The sequence below is a fragment of the Sebastes fasciatus genome, chromosome 16, assembly GCF_043250625.1.
Source record: "Sebastes fasciatus isolate fSebFas1 chromosome 16, fSebFas1.pri, whole genome shotgun sequence".
In the NCBI taxonomy this organism is placed as follows: domain Eukaryota; kingdom Metazoa; phylum Chordata; class Actinopteri; order Perciformes; family Sebastidae; genus Sebastes; species Sebastes fasciatus.
Genome location: NC_133810.1, coordinates 10,012,043 through 10,032,085, shown reverse-complemented (window position 1 = coordinate 10,032,085; position 20,043 = coordinate 10,012,043). Strand labels below are relative to the sequence as shown.

Genomic DNA, 20,043 nt, shown 5'->3' with positions numbered 1-20,043 from the left:
CAGACTGTTTATATGGTGAGTGGACTCATTTGAACTTCAGATAGATATAGATATTGATATAGATATAGATTTAGATATAGATTAGATAATTACTGCATGACATGAGTTTTAAAACATGCATGAAATGAACAGAAAAAGCAGATTATGAAGGTGTATTAATGGCAGTGATTGGGGGGGCAATGAAACATCTGACATTGAAAGAATAAAGTCATAATTTTTTAAGAAAATGTCATGAAAATATGAGGATATATCTACAGTTTCTGGGACTTTAGACGTTGATGACAGAAAGAAAAGTGTCCTGATGAAACGTGGTTGTTAGTTATCACCACACTCATTCATGGTTATTTATTTATGTTGCCTGTTTGTCCTAAATTTGTTCCTAAATTATGCACAAATTTGCATTTTGGTGGGTTTTTAACGCTGATTCAGATTTGATTTGTAGAGTTGTTTTTCTTAAAAAAAGAAAAAAAAGAATTATATATATATATATATATACTGCATATGCCTGTTGATTGATTAAAATATTTAATAAAATTAATCACACTTTTTTTATGTGTTCAAAATGTATCTTAAAGGGAGATTTGTCAAGTATTTAAATATATGCTTGAGGTCAGAGGTCAAGGGACCCCTTTGAAAATGGACATGACAGTTTTTCTTTGCCAAAATTTGTTGTTAGTTTAGAGCATTATTTAACCTCCTTCACTACAAGCTAGTATGACATGGTTGGTACCGATGGATTCATCAGGTTTTATAGTTTACTATGATACCATCAGCTTTAAAACTGAGCTGCTACAACCTCGGAAAGATCGAATAGCGGCCAGACTAAATCGCAAGTTGAGCAAATTTGTTATCGACTGCCCTGTAAAATATATATAACATATAAATACTAATATTTCTTAATATTTTTCTCATGAATATAGTATATAACTACTATAATATCTATTACAAACTACTATCAATACAGGAAGAAACATTAACTACATAATATATTAAAATGTATAGAATTTGTTTTTACATTTTTGGACTAATTATATCAGTTAGGGACTGATGAGTTCACCAATTAACTAACTAACTAACTAACTAACTAACTAACTAACTAACTAACTAACTAACTAACTAATTAACTAATTAACTAACTAACTAACTAACTAACTAACTAACTAACTAACTAATTAACTAACTAACTAACTAATTAACTAACTAACTAACTAACTAACTAACTAAAAGAGAAAACACACTACAGTTTTCTGTCTGGTTTGTTGTGCTTTGGGAATAATAATAATAATAATAATAACGCGGAAAAATACAATTCAATTAAAAAAATAAACATAAAAAAATAAAAAATATATAAATACATGTCAGGATGTTTTGTCGGGAACACTTTTTAGGGGTCTATGACCTATTTTGAGTCAGGAAACAAAGAGATTTAGACTTAACATGTAGGCATATTTATATAATTTATATGCATTTATATATATATACTGTATATAAAGCGGAGGAGAGAGGAACGAGAGGAGGAGAGAAGAAAAAAGGATGATTTTATTATTTATCAAAAAATAATATATGATGAAATTATATATATATATATATATATATATATATATATACAGTATATATATTATCCTGAGAGCCTCAATGATGCCGTATTTAGTAAGTATTCAGATCCTTTACTGCAGTAAAAGTACTAATACCACACTGTTACAATACTTACTGTAACTTTTACTGTAACAGTGTTTTCAGTACGACATCCATGTATTTTTGGCATATTGTAGATTTCCATACTGCGTACTACATGCTACATTCTGGCCAAATCAGTACGTACTACTAGTATAGTATGAGGTTTAGAATACAGCCTTACCCGTCATGTCATCACATTGTGATGTCATCACATTCTCATGACATGATGACATGAGAATGTGATGACATCACAGGTAAGGCTGTATTCCAAACTGTCTCATGACATCACAATGTGATGTTCTGGAATCGGCTGTGATTCCTGTGATGTTGAGTTTGGCTTTAATCTAAAATTTTACTTATAGGAGAAGATTAGTGAACCAGGCAGTTGTTGACAAGCTGATTTAACATTCAGGTTAATTTAACATTCGGGTTAATTTAACATTCGGGTTAATTTAACATTCAGGTTAATTTAACATTCAGGTTAATTTAACATTCAGGTTAATTTAACATTCGGGTTAATTTAACATTCGGGTTAATTTAACATTCGGGTTAATTTAACATTCAGGTTAATTTAACATTCAGGTTAATTTAACATTCAGGTTAATTTAACATCCAGGTTAATTTAACATTCAGGTTAATTTAACATTCAGGTTAATTTAACATCCAGGTTAATTTAACATTCAGGTTAATTTACCGTTCAGGTTAAACAGTTTAACGTTGACAGTCGACTGTAGGGTGAGTACATTATTTACATCTCCATGGATCAAGCATCATTGTTACTGAGCTCTAAGGAGCTTTGGTTCACCAAAGAACTGAAAACCTTCAAGGAAGAAAACGACGCTCTGAAGGAGATCGCCTGGGAAAGAAAAGTCCAACTGTTGGAAGCCCAGCAGAAGGAACTGCAGGACAACTTTACTTTGGACCTTGCTGAGAAGCAACGAGGCTGGAAGACGCAGCAGACTCAACTCCAGATCAGAGTGAACCATTTGACGTGGCACATTCGCGATAAAGACGCTGTTATCCGTGGTCTCCGTAAAGAGCAGCACGATAAGGACCCTGCAATCCCTGATCTCCGGCAGGAGCAGCACGATAAGGACGCTGTGATCCGTGGTCTACTTAAAGAGCAGCACGATAAGGACCCTGCAATCCCTGATCTCCGGCAGGAGCAGCACGATAAGGACGCTGTTATCCGTGGTCTCCGTAAAGAGCAGCACGATAAGGACGCTGTTATCCGTGGTCTCCGCCAGGAGCAGCACGATAAGGACGCTGTGATCCGTGGTCTACTTAAAGAGCAGCACGATAAGGACCCTGCAATCCCTGATCTCCGGCAGGAGCAGCACGATAAGGACGCTGTTATCCTTGATCTCCGCCAGGAGCAGATCGATAAGGACGCTGTAATCCTTGATCTCCGGCAGGAGCAGCGAGGCTGGGAGACGCAGCAGACTCAACTCCAGATCAGAGTGAACCATTTGACGTGGCACATTCGCGATAAGGACGCTGTTATCCGTGGTCTCCGTAAAGAGCAGCACGATAAGGACCCTGCAATCCCTCATCCCCTGCAGGAGCAGCACGATAAGGACGCTGTTATCCTTGATCTCCAGCAGGAGCAGCACGATAAGGACGCTGTTATCCTTGATCTCCAGCAGGAGCAGCGCGATAAGGACGCTGTGATCTTTGATCTCCAGCAGGAGCAGCACGATAAGGACGCTGTTATCCTTGATCTCCAGCAGGAGCAGATCGATAAGGACGCTGTAATCCTTGATCTCCAGCAGGAGCAGCACGATAAGGACGCTGTTATCCTTGATCTCCGCCAGGAGCAGATCGATAAGGACGCTGTAATCCTTGATCTCCGGCAGGAGCAGCGCGATAAGGACGCTGTTATCCTTGATCTCCGCCAGGAGCAGATCGATAAGGACGCTGTAATCCTTGATCTCCAGCAGGAGCAGCGCGATAAGGACGCTGTGATCTTTGATCTCCAGCAGGAGCAGATCGATAAGGACGCTGTTATCCTTGATCTCCGCCAGGAGCAGCGCGATAAGGACGCTGTGATCCTTGATCTCCAGCAGGAGCAGCGCGATAAGGACGCTGTGATCTTTGATCTCCAGCAGGAGCAGATCAATAAGGACGCTGTGATCCTTGATCTCCAGCAGGAGCAGCACGATAAGGACGCTGTTATCCTTGATCTCCGGCAGGAGCAGCACGATAAGGACGCTGTGATCCTTGATCTCCAGCAGGAGCAGCACGATAAGGACGCTGTTATCCTTGATCTCCAGCAGGAGCAGCGCGATAAGGACGCTGTGATCCTTGATCTCCAGCAGGAGCAGCACGATAAGGACGCTGTGATCTTTGATCTCCAGCAGGAGCAGATCAATAAGGACGCTGTGATCCTTGATCTCCAGCAGGAGCAGCACGATAAGGACGCTGTTATCCTTGATCTCCGCCAGGAGCAGATCGATAAGGACGCTGTAATCCTTGATCTCCGGCAGGAGCAGCGCGATAAGGACGCTGTTATCCTTGATCTCCGCCAGGAGCAGATCGATAAGGACGCTGTAATCCTTGATCTCCAGCAGGAGCAGCGCGATAAGGACGCTGTGATCTTTGATCTCCAGCAGGAGCAGATCGATAAGGACGCTGTTATCCTTGATCTCCGCCAGGAGCAGCACGATAAGGACGCTGTTATCCTTGATCTCCGGCAGGAGCAGCGCGATAAGGACGCTGTGATCCTTGATCTCCAGCAGGAGCAGCACGATAAGGACGCTGTTATCCTTGATCTCCAGCAGGAGCAGCGCGATAAGGACGCTGTGATCCTTGATCTCCAGCAGGAGCAGCACGATAAGGACGCTGTGATCTTTGATCTCCAGCAGGAGCAGATCAATAAGGACGCTGTGATCCTTGATCTCCAGCAGGAGCAGCACGATAAGGACGCTGTGATCCTTGATCTCCAGCAGGAGCAGCACGATAAGGACGCTGTTATCCTTGATCTCCAGCAGGAGCAGCACGATAAGGACGCTGTTATCCTTGATCTCCAGCAGGAGCAGCACGATAAGGACGCTGTTATCCTTGATCTCCAGCAGGAGCAGCGCGATAAGGACGCTGTGATCTTTGATCTCCAGCAGGAGCAGCGCGATAAGGACGCTGTGATCTTTGGTCTCTTCCAGGAGAAGAAGAGTCTCAATGAAAAGCTCGTGGAGACCAGAACCGAGCTGTTGAGCTCTGCAGATGAACTCCGACAGAGAGAGGACGCCTGGCAGGCCAAATACAATGCTCTGGAGGACAATGTCACAAAGGTCCTGACAGAAAAAGACCAGATCTGGAAGACTAAGGTCAGTCAGTTGGAGGACGTCAACAAGGACCTGACGGACAGAGAACAGAGCCTGGAGACCACAGTCCAACACATGGAGGTTGAGAAGAAGCTCCTGGAGGACATCTGCCTGAAAATGAAGAAGAAGATGAGAGGAGTCTTTTCTCGCAGGAGGACCGAGGATCGAGAGACAACATTACAGAAGATGAAAAAGGAAGAGACGGAGCGGGAGGGGGTGGAGAAGAAAGAGAAGAAGAAAGGTTGTTTTCGCTGGATGCGCAGGTTCTTCCTGAAGCGTGACGGCAACAGTCAGGTAGAGGAGGCTGCAGCTCAGGTTGGATACCAGCAGATCCCTCTTCCTCCCCCCTTCGCCTTCCCGTCTTCCCTCCACCCTTACCTTCCTCTCTCAACCTCCCCCTCATCCTTTACGACGTAGAGGATGAGGAGGAGGTTGAGATGTAGAGTCTACGTCATCACCGTCCCTCCACCCCTACATCCCTCCTCAGTGATTAGTGATTAGCACTGCAGCCTCACTGAGACAGCTCCACCTGTCCGGCTGTGGGGAGTTTGTATATTCTCCCTGTGTCTGCGTGGGTTTTCTCCTGGTGCTCAGGTTTCCCCAGAATTCCTAGTTATGCGTGAGGCTAACTGGACACTCTAAATTACCTCCAAATATCTTTTTAATATATTTGGTGGTAATTTAGAGTATTCAAAAAAATTTCAATCTATCATATATCAGTAAGGGTTTTCTCCTGGTGCTCAGGTTTCTCCCACAATTCGTAGTTATGCATGAGGCTAACTGGACACTCTAAATTACCTCCAAATATTTTTTAAATATATTTTTAGGTAATTTAGAGTATTCAAAAAAAATGTCAATCTATCATATATCAGTAGGGTTTTTCTCCTGGTGCTCAGGTTTCTCCCACAATTCCTAGTTATGCGTGAGGCTAACTGAACACTCTAAATTACCCCCAAATATTTTTAAAATATATTTGGAGGTAATTTAGAGTATTACATTTTTTTTAAATCTATCATATATCAGTAGGGGTTTTCTCCTGGTGCTCAGGTTTCTCCCAAAGTTTCTAGTTATGCATGAGGCTAACTGGACACTCTAAATTACCTCCAAATATTTTTTAAATATAATTTTAGGTAATTTAGAGTATTCCAATTTTTTTTCAATCTATCATATATCAGTAAGGGTTTTCTCCTGGTGCTCAGGTTTCTCCCACAATTCCTAGTTATGCGTGAGGCTAACCGGACACTCTAAATTACCCCCAAATACTTTTAAATATATTTGGTGGTAATTTAGAGTATTCAAAATAATGTCAATCTATCATATATCAGTAGGGGTTTTCTCCTGGTGCTCAGGTTTCTCCCAAAATTCCTAGTTATGCATGAGGCTAACTGGACACTCTAAATTACCTCCAAATATTTTTTTAATATATTTGGTGGTAATTTAGAGTATTCAAAAAAAATGTCAATCTATCATATATCAGTAGGGTTTTTCTCCTGGTGCTCAGGTTTCTCCCACAATTCCTAGTTATGCGTAAGGCTAACTGGACACTCTAAATTACCCCCAAATATTTTTAACATATATTTGGAGGTAATTTAGAGTATTACATTTTTTTTAAATCTATCATATATCAGTAGGGGTTTTCTCCTGGTGCTCAGGTTTCTCCCAAAGTTTCTAGTTATGCATGAGGCTAACTGGACACTCTAAATTACCCCCAAATATTTTAAAAATATATTTGGAGGTAATTTAGAGTATTAAATTTTTTTTAAATCTATCATATATCAGTATGGGTTTTCTCCTGGTGCTCAGGTTTCTCCCACAATTCCTAGTTATGCGTGAGGCTAACTGGACACTCTAAATTACCCCCAAATACTTTTAAATATATTTGGTGGTAATTTAGAGTATTCAAAAAAATGTCAATCTATCATATATCAGTAGGGGTTTTCTCCTGGTGCTCAGGTTTCTCCCAAAATTCCTAGTTATGCATGAGGCTAACTGGACACTCTAAATTACCTCCAAATATTTTTTTAATATATTTGGTGGTAATTTAGAGTATTCAAAAAATGTTCAATCTATCATATATCAGTAAGGGTTTTCTCCTCGTGCTCAGGTTTCTCCCACAATTCGTAGTTATGCATGAGGCTAACTGGACACTCTAAATTACCTCCAAATATTTTTTAAATATATTTTTAGGTAATTTAGAGTATTCAAAAAAAATGTCAATCTATCATATATCAGTAGGGTTTTTCTCCTGGTGCTCAGGTTTCTCCCACAATTCCTAGTTATGCGTGAGGCTAACTGGACACTCTAAATTACCCCCAAATATTTTAAAAATATATTTGGAGGTAATTTAGAGTATTAAATTTTTTTTAAATCTATCATATATCAGTAGGGGTTTTCTCCTGGTAATCAGGTTTCTCCCAAAGTTTCTAGTTATGCATGAGGCTAACTGGACACTCTAAATTACCTCCAAATATTTTTTAAATATAATTTTAGGTAATTTAGAGTATTCCAATTTTTTTTCAATCTATCATATATCAGTAAGGGTTTTCTCCTGGTGCTCAGGTTTCTCCCACAATTCCTAGTTATGCGTGAGGCTAACTGGACACTCTAAATTACCCCCAAATACTTTTAAATATATTTGGTGGTAATTTAGAGTATTCAAAAAAATGTCAATCTATCATATATCAGTAGGGGTTTTCTCCTGGTGCTCAGGTTTCTCCCAAAATTCCTAGTTATGCATGAGGCTAACTGGACACTCTAAATTACCTCCAAATATTTTTTTAATATATTTGGTGGTAATTTAGAGTATTCAAAAAAAATGTCAATCTATCATATATCAGTAGGGTTTTTCTCCTGGTGCTCAGGTTTCTCCCACAATTCCTAGTTATGCGTGAGGCTAACTGGACACTCTAAATTACCCCCAAATATTTTTAAAATATATTTGGAGGTAATTTAGAGTATTAAATTTTTTTTAAATCTATCATATATCAGTAGGGGTTTTCTCCTGGTGCTCAGGTTTCTCCCAAAGTTTCTAGTTATGCATGAGGCTAACTGGACACTCTAAATTACCTCCAAATATTTTTTTAAATATAATTTTAGGTAATTTAGAGTATTCCAATTTTTTTTTCAATCTATCATATATCAGTAAGGGTTTTCTCCTGGTGCTCAGGTTTCTCCCACAATTCCTAGTGATGCGTGAGGCTAACTGGACACTCTAAATTACCCCCAAATACTTTTTAATATATTTGGTGGTAATTTAGAGTATTCAAAAAAATTTCAATCTATCATATATCAGTAAGGGGATTCTCCTGGTGCTCAGGTTTCTCCCACAATTCGTAGTTATGCATGAGGCTAACTGGACACTCTAAATTACCTCCAAATATTTTTTAAATATATTTTTAGGTAATTTAGAGTATTCAAAAAAAATGTCAATCTATCATATATCAGTAGGGTTTTTCTCCTGGTGCTCAGGTTTCTCCCACAATTCCTAGTTATGCGTGAGGCTAACTGGACACTCTAAATTACCCCCAAAGACTTTTAAATATATTTGGTGGTAATTTAGAGTATTCAAAAAAATGTCAATCTATCATATATCAGTAGGGGTTTTCTCCTGGTGCTCAGGTTTCTCCCACAATTCCTAGTTATGCATGAGTCTAACTGGACACTCTAAATTACCTCCAAATATTTTTTTAATATATTTTTAGGTAATTAGAGTGTTTAAAAAAAGAAGTCAATCCATCATATATCAGTAAGGGGATTCTCCTGGTGCTCAGGTTTCTCCCACAAAATATATATTGAAATGAATAAAAAATAAATAAAATAAAATTTAATTAAAAATCAAATAAACAGTGAAATATAATTTCATTATGTCTGCCTCTCTGAATAAATGTGTACAGTATAAATACAACTTTATGACATTATGGTGGCTATAAAGTAGAAGTACTGGTATCTGTTTAAGTTGTGATTTCAACAACACTGAAGCTGATCAATAAAACGATCAATGTGACTAATAAAAGATGTTCCAAATAGTATTTTAGACGCTGGTTAACAACATGAGCCGGTTCTGTAATAAACCATGTGACCTTCATGACTGACGGGTTCATGATTATTTTTAATATTAGCACCATTTACAGGTAATTATTAAGCTGTCATTTCATTATTATCAACAGACAGTTGTAAACTACTCAAACATCTTTTCTTTCTGATTGTGAATCACTGGTGTTGAATACATGAAGCTCACAGGTGGACAGGCAGAGAGACAAACATCTGGACCATGAGTTTATCCAGATGTTTTCCCTCGTTGTGTGAGTTGACTGATAACGAGTTGATCACTCACATCCTTTTCTACTATGTCTGTTTTTTCACTGTGAGCTGAGTTGATGAAACCACCCTATTTTCAGCTCTAATCGTTGCACACAATCTAGAAACACGCTTCCTCTGAACGTTCAGCTCTTCTAGCGAAGAGGATCGTTGCATCACTTCCTGCGCCAGGTCATCTAGAAGGCGGAAAGCAGAAGTTGTTGCTGCTGATCAGCATCTTGTTCGTCTGTGTCATCCAAATTACCAGCCAATAAAGTATGAGTCAGCTTAGAGGAATCGCTAAAACAAAAGTCTGTGTAGGAGAAAAATGACAGTTTGTTCTAGATGTATGAGATAATTAAATGTCCTGATCTCCTTCCTGCTCGCCAGGATATTATAATGACCCCATGTATGGAGGATGGCACCTGCCAAAGTAAAAAATAAATAAATATATAATGACTCAATAAATAAATATGTCATTAAATGTAAAAAAAAATTATATTGAAAATAAATGTAAACGAAATAAATGCAAAATAAATAAATAATACAGATAAATACATAAATAAATAAAAGATAAAAATTAAACAGAAGAGTAAATAAATAAGGGAATTAATTAATTAATTATGAATAAATAAAGAAACAAATTATAACAAAAATATCAAATGATGTTACATTTTTATCAATTAATTAAATTAAAGATAAATAAATAAATAAATGACTCGATAAATAAATATGATATTAAATGTAGCAAAAATAAATGTATTATTTTATTATTATTATTATGTTTTACCATTAATTAATTGATAAAAATTGAGGTTTTTTTTCATAAATGTATGACTTTAAAATCTCGCAAATTTGTGAGTTTTTTTCTCGTAAATTTGCCTCTTTAATCTCAGAGAATACGTGAGTTTTTTCTCGTAAATTTCTGGCTTTAAAATGTGTCATAAATTTGTCAGTTTTTTCTCATAAATGTGCCACATTAATCTCAGAATATCGGAGTTTTTTCCTCATAAATTAATGACTTTAAAATCTCATAAGCGTCTTTGAGTTCTTTAAAAGCGCTTTATAAGTTGAATTTATTATTATTATTATTATAAATTTGTGAGTTAAAATGTGACGTAAATTTGTGATTTTCTTCTCGTAAATGTGTCCCATTAAACTCAGAATATCTTCATTTTATTTTCGTAAATTTATGACTTTAAAATCAAAATATATATATAATATATAATATTAAAAAATATATAACATAAACACAGGAAGTCAGAATCATGATATTTTTAAAGTTATTAACTTGATATTGATCGTTTCCAAGTGAGAAGCAGAAGCCGGCGTGTGATCGCTTTAGTGTTTAAAAGTTGAACTTCTGTACAGATCAACTCGGGGAAACAATCATTTGGCGACAGCAGAAGTCACAGGTTCGAGACAAGACTCGGGTCGAGACAAGACGAGGGCTAAAAATAAAAGAATCAGGACAGGAAAACAGAAGGCGTCCTGGTGTCAGCGCGGACTGTTTTTATAGGCGTTTGATGGAGGAGGACCACAGTGTGTGTTGGACCGGGATGAATCGGTGGTGGGAGGAGGGAAGTGTGTGTGAACAGCAGGACAAACAGGAGTTCAAGACGCTTTTTATTTGTGCACGTGTCCCCGTGTAAACACAGCGCTGTGTGTTCAGTTTATGAACATAAAAGGCTTCTGTGGGGCGTTAACACACCGACACGGCCTTTGTTAAATGTAAAAGAGACTTATTAAGAGTTCTCCTGACAGAGAAACGTACTTCTACTGTGACATCTACTGTTCATTATGTTCAAACTGTGTTGTTTGTGTGTTTCCGGTGATGGAACACCTCAACGCCACCCGTCTCCCCGGCAACCAATCAGACTTCAGCAGCATCTTCACCCAGCAGGTGCTCCCGCCGCTCTACTTGGTGATCTGCGTGGTCGGGGCGTCCCTGAATGGCGTGGCCGCCTGGATCTTCTTCAGGGTGCCCAGTGACTCGGGCCTGGTGGTCTACCTGAAGAACATGGTGGTGGCCGACCTCCTCATGCTGACCACCTTCCCCTTCAGTCTGGCGGCTCAGCTGGGTCTGGGCGGCTGGCGCCTCCACGTGGTCACCTGCCGCTACACCGCCGTGCTCTTCTACTCGTCCATGTACGTGGGGATCCTCTTCATGGGGCTCATCAGCCTCGAGCGCTACGTTAAGATCGTCAGACACACCTCCTCCTCCTCATCCTCCTGCAGGTCCCGGTTGGGCGGCGTGTCCTCGCTGCATGTCCTGCAGAGCGTCGGCTTCGCCCGGGTGCTGGCGCTCCTCACCTGGAGCTTCCTCCTCATCTGCGTCCTGCCCAACGTGGTGCTGACCAGCCGGCCGGCCGACGAGGAGAGCTCGCGGCACTGCATGCAGCTGAAGACGCCGCTGGGCATGCAGTGGCACCGGGTGTCCACGCTCCTCAGCGTCGGCCTGTTCTGGGTGACCCTGCTGGTCCTCGCCTACTGCTACGCCTCCATCGCCTGCCGCGTCTACCAGTCCTACCGCCGCGTGCGCCGCGACAACAGCGACGTCTGCCGGAAGTCGAACCGCAGCATCTTCAGCATCCTGGCGGTGTTCTTCGTCTGCTTCGTGCCGTACCACGTCTGCCGCGTGCCGTACACTCTGAGCCAGATGCCGGAGTCGGGCTTCAGCCCGGACGCCCGCTTCCTGTTGTTCCAGCTGAAGGAGGGGACGCTCTTCCTGTCGGCGCTCAACGTCTGCCTCGACCCCATCATCTACTTCCTGATGTGCCGAACCTTCAGAGAGTCGCTGCTGAGGAAACTGTCGAGAAGAGACCGGAGGAGGTCGCTGACCACCGGCCAGAGTCTGAGCCACATTTAGGAGGAGAGGGGACAAGGAGAGGAGACAAGTAGACAAGGAGAGGAGACGAGGAGAGGACAGAGGAGACAAGAGAGGAGACAAGGAGAGGACAGAGGAGACAAGAGAGGAGAGACAGGAGGAGGTCGCTGACCACCGACCAGAGTCTGAGCCACATTTAAGAGGAGAGCAGACAAGAAGAGGAGACAAGGAGAGGAGACAAGGAGAGGGGACAAGAGAGGAGAAGAGGAGAGGACAGAGGAGACAAGAGAGGAGAGACAGGAGGAGGTCGCTGACCACCGGCCAGAGTCTAGGAGGAGAGGGGACAAGGAGAGGAGAGGAGGAGAGGAGATAAGGAGAGGAGACAAGAGAGGAGACAATAGAGTCACTGCTGAGGAAACTGTCGGGAAGGAGAAGGCACAAAGAGAGGAGACAAGAGAGGAAAGTAGACAAGAGAGGAGACAAGGAGAGGAAACAAGGAGAGGACAAAGGGATAGGAGAAAAGGGGAGGAGGCAAGAGAGGACACAGGGAGAAGAGACAAGAGAAGAGAAAAGGAGAGGAGACAAAAAGAGAGAGGAGAAGAGATAAGGAAAGGAGACAATGACAGGATACAGGGAGAGGAGACAAAGAGAAGAGACAAGAGAAGAGACAAGTAGAGGGGACAAGGAGAGGAGACAAGTAGATGAGACAAGTAGACAACACAGGGAGAAGAGACAAGGAGAGGAGGCAAGAGAAGAGAGGAGATAAGGAAAGACACAAGGAGAGGACAGAGAGAGGAGAAAAAGAGAGGAAACAAGAGAGGAGTTGAGATAAGGACAGGACACAGGGAGAGGAGACAAGGAGAGAAGAAAAGAGGGTACAAGGAGAGGAGACGAGGAGAGGAATCAAGGATAGAGATGTGGTCCTGTGTAAATGCAGACTTGTATAATTGTATATAAATATCAGTATATATATATTAAAGTATAGATATTAAATAATGATTGACAGTCTCAGTTGTGTTTATTGATGAGTCACCAGCGTGAAGGAGAGAACAGGAAGTGGTGATGTGGAAGTGAAAGTGGACGCAATCGCTGGGCATCGAACTCACGGGACCAGAGACGGCTGGTGAGTTCAGTTCTCCTCCGGCGTTACCACGGCAACCGTCCACTTCTCAGTAAATTCAGCTGATCTGGTTTCTGTGGCTCTGAGGTCACTCTCTTCTCTCTGTTAGATTATAATAACTTTAATTTTTATATACGTTTGAGACGGAGCACACAGCTCATCAAATAAAATCACACAGTAATATGCAGTGAGACAAAACAACAGTTTTTTGTATAGTAGATGTTAATATTAAAGTTATTTGTCATAATGCACAATAATTTCATAGAAGCAGCCGTTGGCAATATTTTTTGTTCTCAGGCTGCTCTAATGCTGCTATAAAATAAATATAAAATCACACAAGTAAGAAGGGGAATTTAAAACATAAAATAGTGCAGCTGGTCAAATATAGGAATATAATATAATATGATATAATATAATTCAATATATTATAAAATATAATATAATATTGTGTAATTAAATATATTATAAAATATAATAGAATAAAATAAACTATAATAAAATACAATATAATATAATATCATATAATATAATATCATATAATATTATATAATATAATATATTTAAATATATTATAAAATATAATAAAATAAAATATATAATATGATATAATATAATATAATAAAATATAATATAGTATACCCGATCCCGGATAAGCGGTTGAAGATGGATGGATGGATAATATAGTATAGTATAATATAATATAATAAACTATAATATAATACAATATGATGTGATATAATAAAATAAAATATAGTATAATATGATACAATAAAAAAATACAATATAATATAATTTAATAAAATATAATATAATATAATATAGTATAATATAACACAATATAATATAATATAATATAACATAATATAATATGATATAGTATAATATAATATAATTTAACATAATATAATATGATATAATATAATATAACATAATATAATATGATATAATATAATATAACATAATATAATATGATATAATATAATATAATATAACATATTATAATATGATATAGTATAATATAATATAATATAACATAATATAATATGATATAATATAATATAATATAATATAATATAACATATTATAATATGATATAGTATAATATAATATAATATAACATAATATAATATGATATAATATAATATAATATAATATGATATAATATAATATAACATAATATAACATGATATAATATAATATAATATAACATAATATAATATGATATAATATAATATAATATGATATAATATAATATAATATAATATGATATAATATAATATAATATAATATAATATAACATAATATAATATGATATAATATAATATAATATAATATAATATAATATAATATAATATGATATAATATAATATAACATAATATAACATGATATAATATAATATCCATCCATCCATCCATCCATCTGCAACCGCTTATCCCGTTAGGGGTCGCGGGGGGGCTGGAGCCGATCCCAGCCGACATTGGGCGAAGGCAGGGTACACCCTGGACAGGTCGCCAGTCCATCGCAGGGCTGACACATAGAGACAGACAACCATTCACGCTCACATTCACACCTACGGGCAATTTAGAGTCCACAATTAACCTAACCTGCATGTCTTTGGACTGTGGGAGGAAACCGGAGTACCCGGAGAAAACCCACGCTAACACGGGGAGAACATGCAAACTCCACACAGAAGGGTCCCAAGCCGGATTCGAATCTGCAACCCTCTAGCTGTGAGGCGCCAGTGCTAACCACTGCACCACCGTGCAGCCTATAATATAATATAATATAATATAACATAATATAATATGATATAATATAATATAATATAATATAATATAATATAATATAATATAATATAATATGATATAATATAATATAACATAATATAACATGATATAATATAATATAATATAACATAATATAATATGATATAATATAATATAATATAATATAATATAATATAATATAATATAATATAATATGATATAATATAATATAATATAATATAATATAATATAATATAATATATTCCACACTGCCCTCCAGTGGTCACAGTGTGTTACTATATATAAACCAGAGGTGTAACACTGACAGTGACCATCAGAGGAGAGTGTTAATACATGATTAGAAATGCTTTAATAAAAATAGACTGAACCAAAGTGTAAAAACAGACATGATGATATCAAACTAAACAAGTTCCTGTGAGAAAAGAGAGAATCTAAAAGCGTCTGGGAACCAATGAAGGACCGGACACGTGTGTGTGTGTATGTCTGTGTGTGTGTGTGTGTGTGTGTGTGTGTGTGTGTGTGTGTGTGTGTGTGTGTGTGTGTGTGTGTGTGTGTGTGTGTGTGTGTGCGTGCGTGCGTGTGTGTGTGTGTGTGTTAATGACATGTAAATGAGTGGCGGTAACACACACACACACACACACACTACCTATATGCTGAACATCAGAACCACATCAGTCTTCCTCCCTCTCGCTAACCAGAAGGAAGTCAGATTGTTCAGAGAGTCACACAGACGGGTGAGTACTGCAGGTAACTCTGTTCTCTGTACTTCTACTGTAGTAACACCTTTGTTATATGTATGAGCTGAAATACTGTAAACTACAGTCACAAATATGAGTTATTATAGACGGAAAATGTGTATTTATTAGTGTTGGTTAACGGAGTCTGTTTATCTGCTGTGGTTACAAACATTAACGTGGAAGAAGTACTTAAGTTAATATGTTAATACAACAATGTAAAAATACTCAAGTAAAGGTATTATCAGCCTCATGTAGTTAAAGTATCAGTAGTAAATGTAACCTGGTATTATCAGCCTCATGTAAATTATCAGCAGTAAAAGTACACAACTATTCTTACCTTCGCGTGGTTAAAGTATCAGCAGTAAAGGTACACAAGTATTCTTACCTTCGCGTGGTTAAAGTATCAGCAGTAAAGGTACACAAGTATTCTTACCTTCGCGTGGTTAAAGTATCAGCAGTAAAGGTACACAAGTATTCTTACCTTCGCGTGGTTAAAGTATCAGCAGTAAAGGTACACAAGTATTCTTACCTTCGCGTGGTTAAAGTATCAGCAGTAAAGATACACAAGTATTCTTACCTTCGCGTGGTTAAAGTATCAGCAGTAAAGGTACACAAGTATTCTTACCTTCGCGTGGTTAAAGTATCAGCAGTAAAGGTACACAAGTATTCTTACCTTCGCGTGGTTAAAGTATCAGCAGTAAAGGTACACAAGTATTCTTACCTTCGCGTGGTTAAAGTATCAGCAGTAAAGATACACAAGTATTCTTACCTTCGCGTGGTTAAAGTATCAGCAGTAAAGGTACACAAGTATTCTTACCTTCGCGTGGTTAAAGTATCAGCAGTAAAGATACACAAGTATTCTTACCTTCGCGTGGTTAAAGTATCAGCAGTAAAGGTACATAAGTATTCTTACCTTCGCGTGGTTAAAGTATCAGCAGTAAAGGTACACAAGTATTCTTACCTTCGCGTGGTTAAAGTATCAGCAGTAAAAGTACACAAGTATTATCAGCTTCATGTAGTTAATAATTACTTCAGTAAAAGTACTAATACCACACTGTGAAAATACTCCACTACAGGTAATAGTCCTGAATTCAAAACACTACTGAAATGAAGTAGAAGTACAAAGTAGCAGAAAATAGAAATACTCAAGTAAAGTACCTCAAATGTGTACTTAAGTACGTTCCTTCAGTAAATGCACTGTGAAAACACAACCGAGGCTATTAAATAAGCGTTATCAGTCACATCTATGGGGCTTATAGTTACTGATAACGCCTATTTAATAGCCTGACAACACTCTAATCGGCTGAGAGGTCGCTGTCGTCTTCTTTTATACCTTCTTTCGGTGATCTACCATGTGACTAGATGATTAAACCTACTAGTAGGCGTAGTAGGCCCCTACTGACCCACGTCTATGGTGCTTATACTGATAACGATGATAACTGATAACAATCTGGAAAACGTGACTGAGGCAGACTTTGTGACAGTCTGTTCCTTACTGTTTTATCTGCTCAGTGTTGCAGATTTTTTTAAACATTTGTATTGTTCGTACACAAAAAACACAAACTTTCTACACTAAACTTTGTGTTTTGTTTTATTTTGTTGATTTCTTTTTTTTTTAAAGTTTAGACTTTTAATTGTTTTTATTTTCAGTCATTTCCTTTATTATTATTTTTTTTTAGATTTCTTCTTTTTATTATTTGTAATAATAAGAAATGTTTTTATTTATGTGTTTATTTCTTTGTAGCTCCATCACATTCTTATATCTGATTGTTATTTTTCTAAATAAACGACTGTGCAGATGTGGGTGGTTTTAGATTGAGAGCAGCTCTAGTTAGCAGCCTTCAGACCAGCTTTGGACCAGCTTGTGAATCTTGGTCGTGGTTAATCACGTGACTCTGGCGACCACATATGTCAGATTTAGATGTCCTGGCTACCTGAGGTGTGTTTTAGAATACGTGTTTTTGAGGTTTGTTCGGCTGCTGCTGCTGCTGTGGTGATCTGTTACTTCCCTCTCAGCACAAGCCAGTTCCTGAATGCAGATAAATGATGTTTGAACCATTATCTAACACATCATTCTTCTGGGTTCAGCTCTCTTCCAGAAACATGAGTGAACTCCCGTTCTCCAACCGGTCCTCAGTGCTCAACCTGACGAACGGCAGCAGTACGAGTCACTGCGATCACGTCGACAAGTCGGCCCACGTTTGCTTCCTGCTGGTCTACACTCTGATGTTTCTGGTGAGTCTCGTTCTCTAAAGAATGATTTTATTTGCACAGATCCTAAACGTTCCCGTCTCCTCTCCAGGTGGGTTTGCTCCTGAACGGCTTCACCCTGAAGGTTTACTTCTGTGGAGCTCAGCAGCCGGCGTCCAGCAGCGTGACCGTCTACATGAAGAACCTGGCGGCCGCCGACTTCCTGATCAGCCTCTGTCTACCGCTCCGAATCGCCAACTACGCCAGCAGCTCCGTCGCCGTCCGCCGCCTCTACTGCAACTTTGGCGCCTCCGCCTTCTATCTGAACATGTACGCAAGCATCCTGTTCATGGGTTTCATCGCCGCTAACAGGTAGGACTGGGCTGGACGGCAGCGTGGCGTTGAGGGGAAGGTAGAGCAGCTGGTTATCGGCTGGTTTCAGGTTCGGAGACGTTCGTTGTGATGTTGTCGCAGTTTCAGCGATCCTGCAACGAGCCCCAAAAAATGTTAAAAGGAAAAGCTCAACTCTTTCTTGGGTAAAAATATATATAATAACCATCATTTATAAATGGTAAATTAATAGCTAATTAAACATATTACACGGCTTTGTTGAATACTCAATTCTGATTGGTCAATCATGGCTTGGTCTGTTATTTCTTTATAGCAGACCGTTGCTACGTATAACAGGCCGTTGCTACATATAACAGACCATTGCTATGTATAACAGACCTATGTATAACAGACCATTGCTACGTATAACAGACCATTGCTATGTATAACAGACCTATGTATAACAGACCGTTGCTACGTATAACAGACCATTGCTATGTATAACAGACCTATGTACAACAGACCGTTGCTAAGTGTAACAGACCGTTGCTATGTATAATAGACTGTTACTACGTATAACAGACCGTTGCTACGTATAACAGACCGTTGCTACGTATAACAGACCGTTGCTCCGTTGCTATGTATAACAGACCATTGCTGTGTATAACAGACCGCTGCTATGTATAACAGACCGTTGCTATGTATAACAGACCGTTGCTATGTATAACAGACTGTTGTAACGTATAACAGACCGTTGTTACGTATAACAGACCGTTGCTACGTATAACAGACCGTTGCTACGTATAGCAGACCGTTGCTACGTATAACAGACCATTGCTCCGTTGCTATGTATAACAGACCGTTGCTATGTATAACAGACCGTTGCTATGTATAACAGACTGTTGTAACGTATAACAGACCGTTGTTACGTATAACAGACCGTTGCTACGTATAGCAGACCGTTGCTACGTATAACAGACCATTGCTCCGTTGCTATGTATAACAGACCGTTGCTATGTACAGCTAGCGGGTCATTGTTGTGAAATAAACAGCGTCGCCCTGTCTGGGTTTATTTCCCAATAACGACCGGCTCGCTGTACATTATCCTTTACTTAGTTAATAGTTATTTCACTGTTAACAAACAATGAAATGATAATTAATAATGTTTAACTCATTATTAGTAACGCTATAAATGTTCATTAATAATCAATTTACCATTTATAAATGAAGGTTATTATAAAGTGTAACCCTTTCTTGCTGAGAGTATAACTGTCAGATTAATATCACAATCTGTACACTAAATATGAAGCTACAGCCAGCAGCTGGTTAGCTTAGCTTAGCATAAAGACTAGAAAGAGCACCTTTAAAGCTCACTGATAGCAGTGTGTCAGAGAGTACATTGTGTCCTCATCTCTTTTGGTGGTTGTATGACGTCACTCTACAGTCAAAACCAAGTGTTGCAATAATTTCAAAGAAAACTAAGTGTGGTTTTGTGTCTTTGCATCATCAGTCTGGTTTTATTGAGGTCGGTGTACCACGCAGTCTTTACTGGAAGGACTGCTGCAGTTTTCAGTCAGCGCTGCTGCCCAGCGGCTGGCTGGTTGGTTATCAAGAAGAAAATCAGCTTTTTTCTTTGCACATTGAGGATTTTTTTGCTTCCTCATTTTAACATTGAGAACTGAATTAACATTTCAGACAATAAAGCAGTGTAATCTGAAAACACTCACAACCTGCAGCAACTACAGAGTTAAAGCTTTG

The 20,043-nt window shown here is 38.7% G+C and overlaps 2 protein-coding genes across 2 annotated transcripts; both read left to right on the top strand.

Moving 5' to 3' along the window:
- The first annotated feature begins 11,103 nt into the window (after positions 1-11,103).
- On the top strand, positions 11,104-12,311 carry LOC141752971 (P2Y purinoceptor 14-like). Its single transcript, XM_074611265.1, has one exon. The coding sequence runs from the start codon at positions 11,128-11,130 to the stop codon at positions 12,160-12,162; it is 1,035 nt and encodes a 344-aa protein (XP_074467366.1). The 5' UTR covers positions 11,104-11,127; the 3' UTR covers positions 12,163-12,311.
- Positions 12,312-17,809: 5,498 nt separating this feature from the next.
- On the top strand, positions 17,810-18,686 carry LOC141752963 (P2Y purinoceptor 12-like). The gene is made up of 2 exons (XM_074611250.1): positions 17,810-18,000; positions 18,068-18,686. The coding sequence occupies exons 1-2, from the start codon at positions 17,812-17,814 to the stop codon at positions 18,329-18,331; spliced, it is 453 nt and encodes a 150-aa protein (XP_074467351.1). The 5' UTR covers positions 17,810-17,811; the 3' UTR covers positions 18,332-18,686.
- The last annotated feature ends 1,357 nt before the right edge of the window (positions 18,687-20,043 follow it).

Coding starts and splice junctions, on each gene's coding strand:
- LOC141752963 (XM_074611250.1), top strand. CDS start 17,812: ATGTTTGAACCATTATCTAACACATCATTCTTCTGGGTTCAGCTCTCT. Junction 18,001..18,067: donor TCTACACTCTGATGTTTCTG/GTGAGTCTCGTT, acceptor TCTCCTCTCCAG/GTGGGTTTGCTCCTGAACGG.
- LOC141752971 (XM_074611265.1), top strand. CDS start 11,128: ATGGAACACCTCAACGCCACCCGTCTCCCCGGCAACCAATCAGACTTC.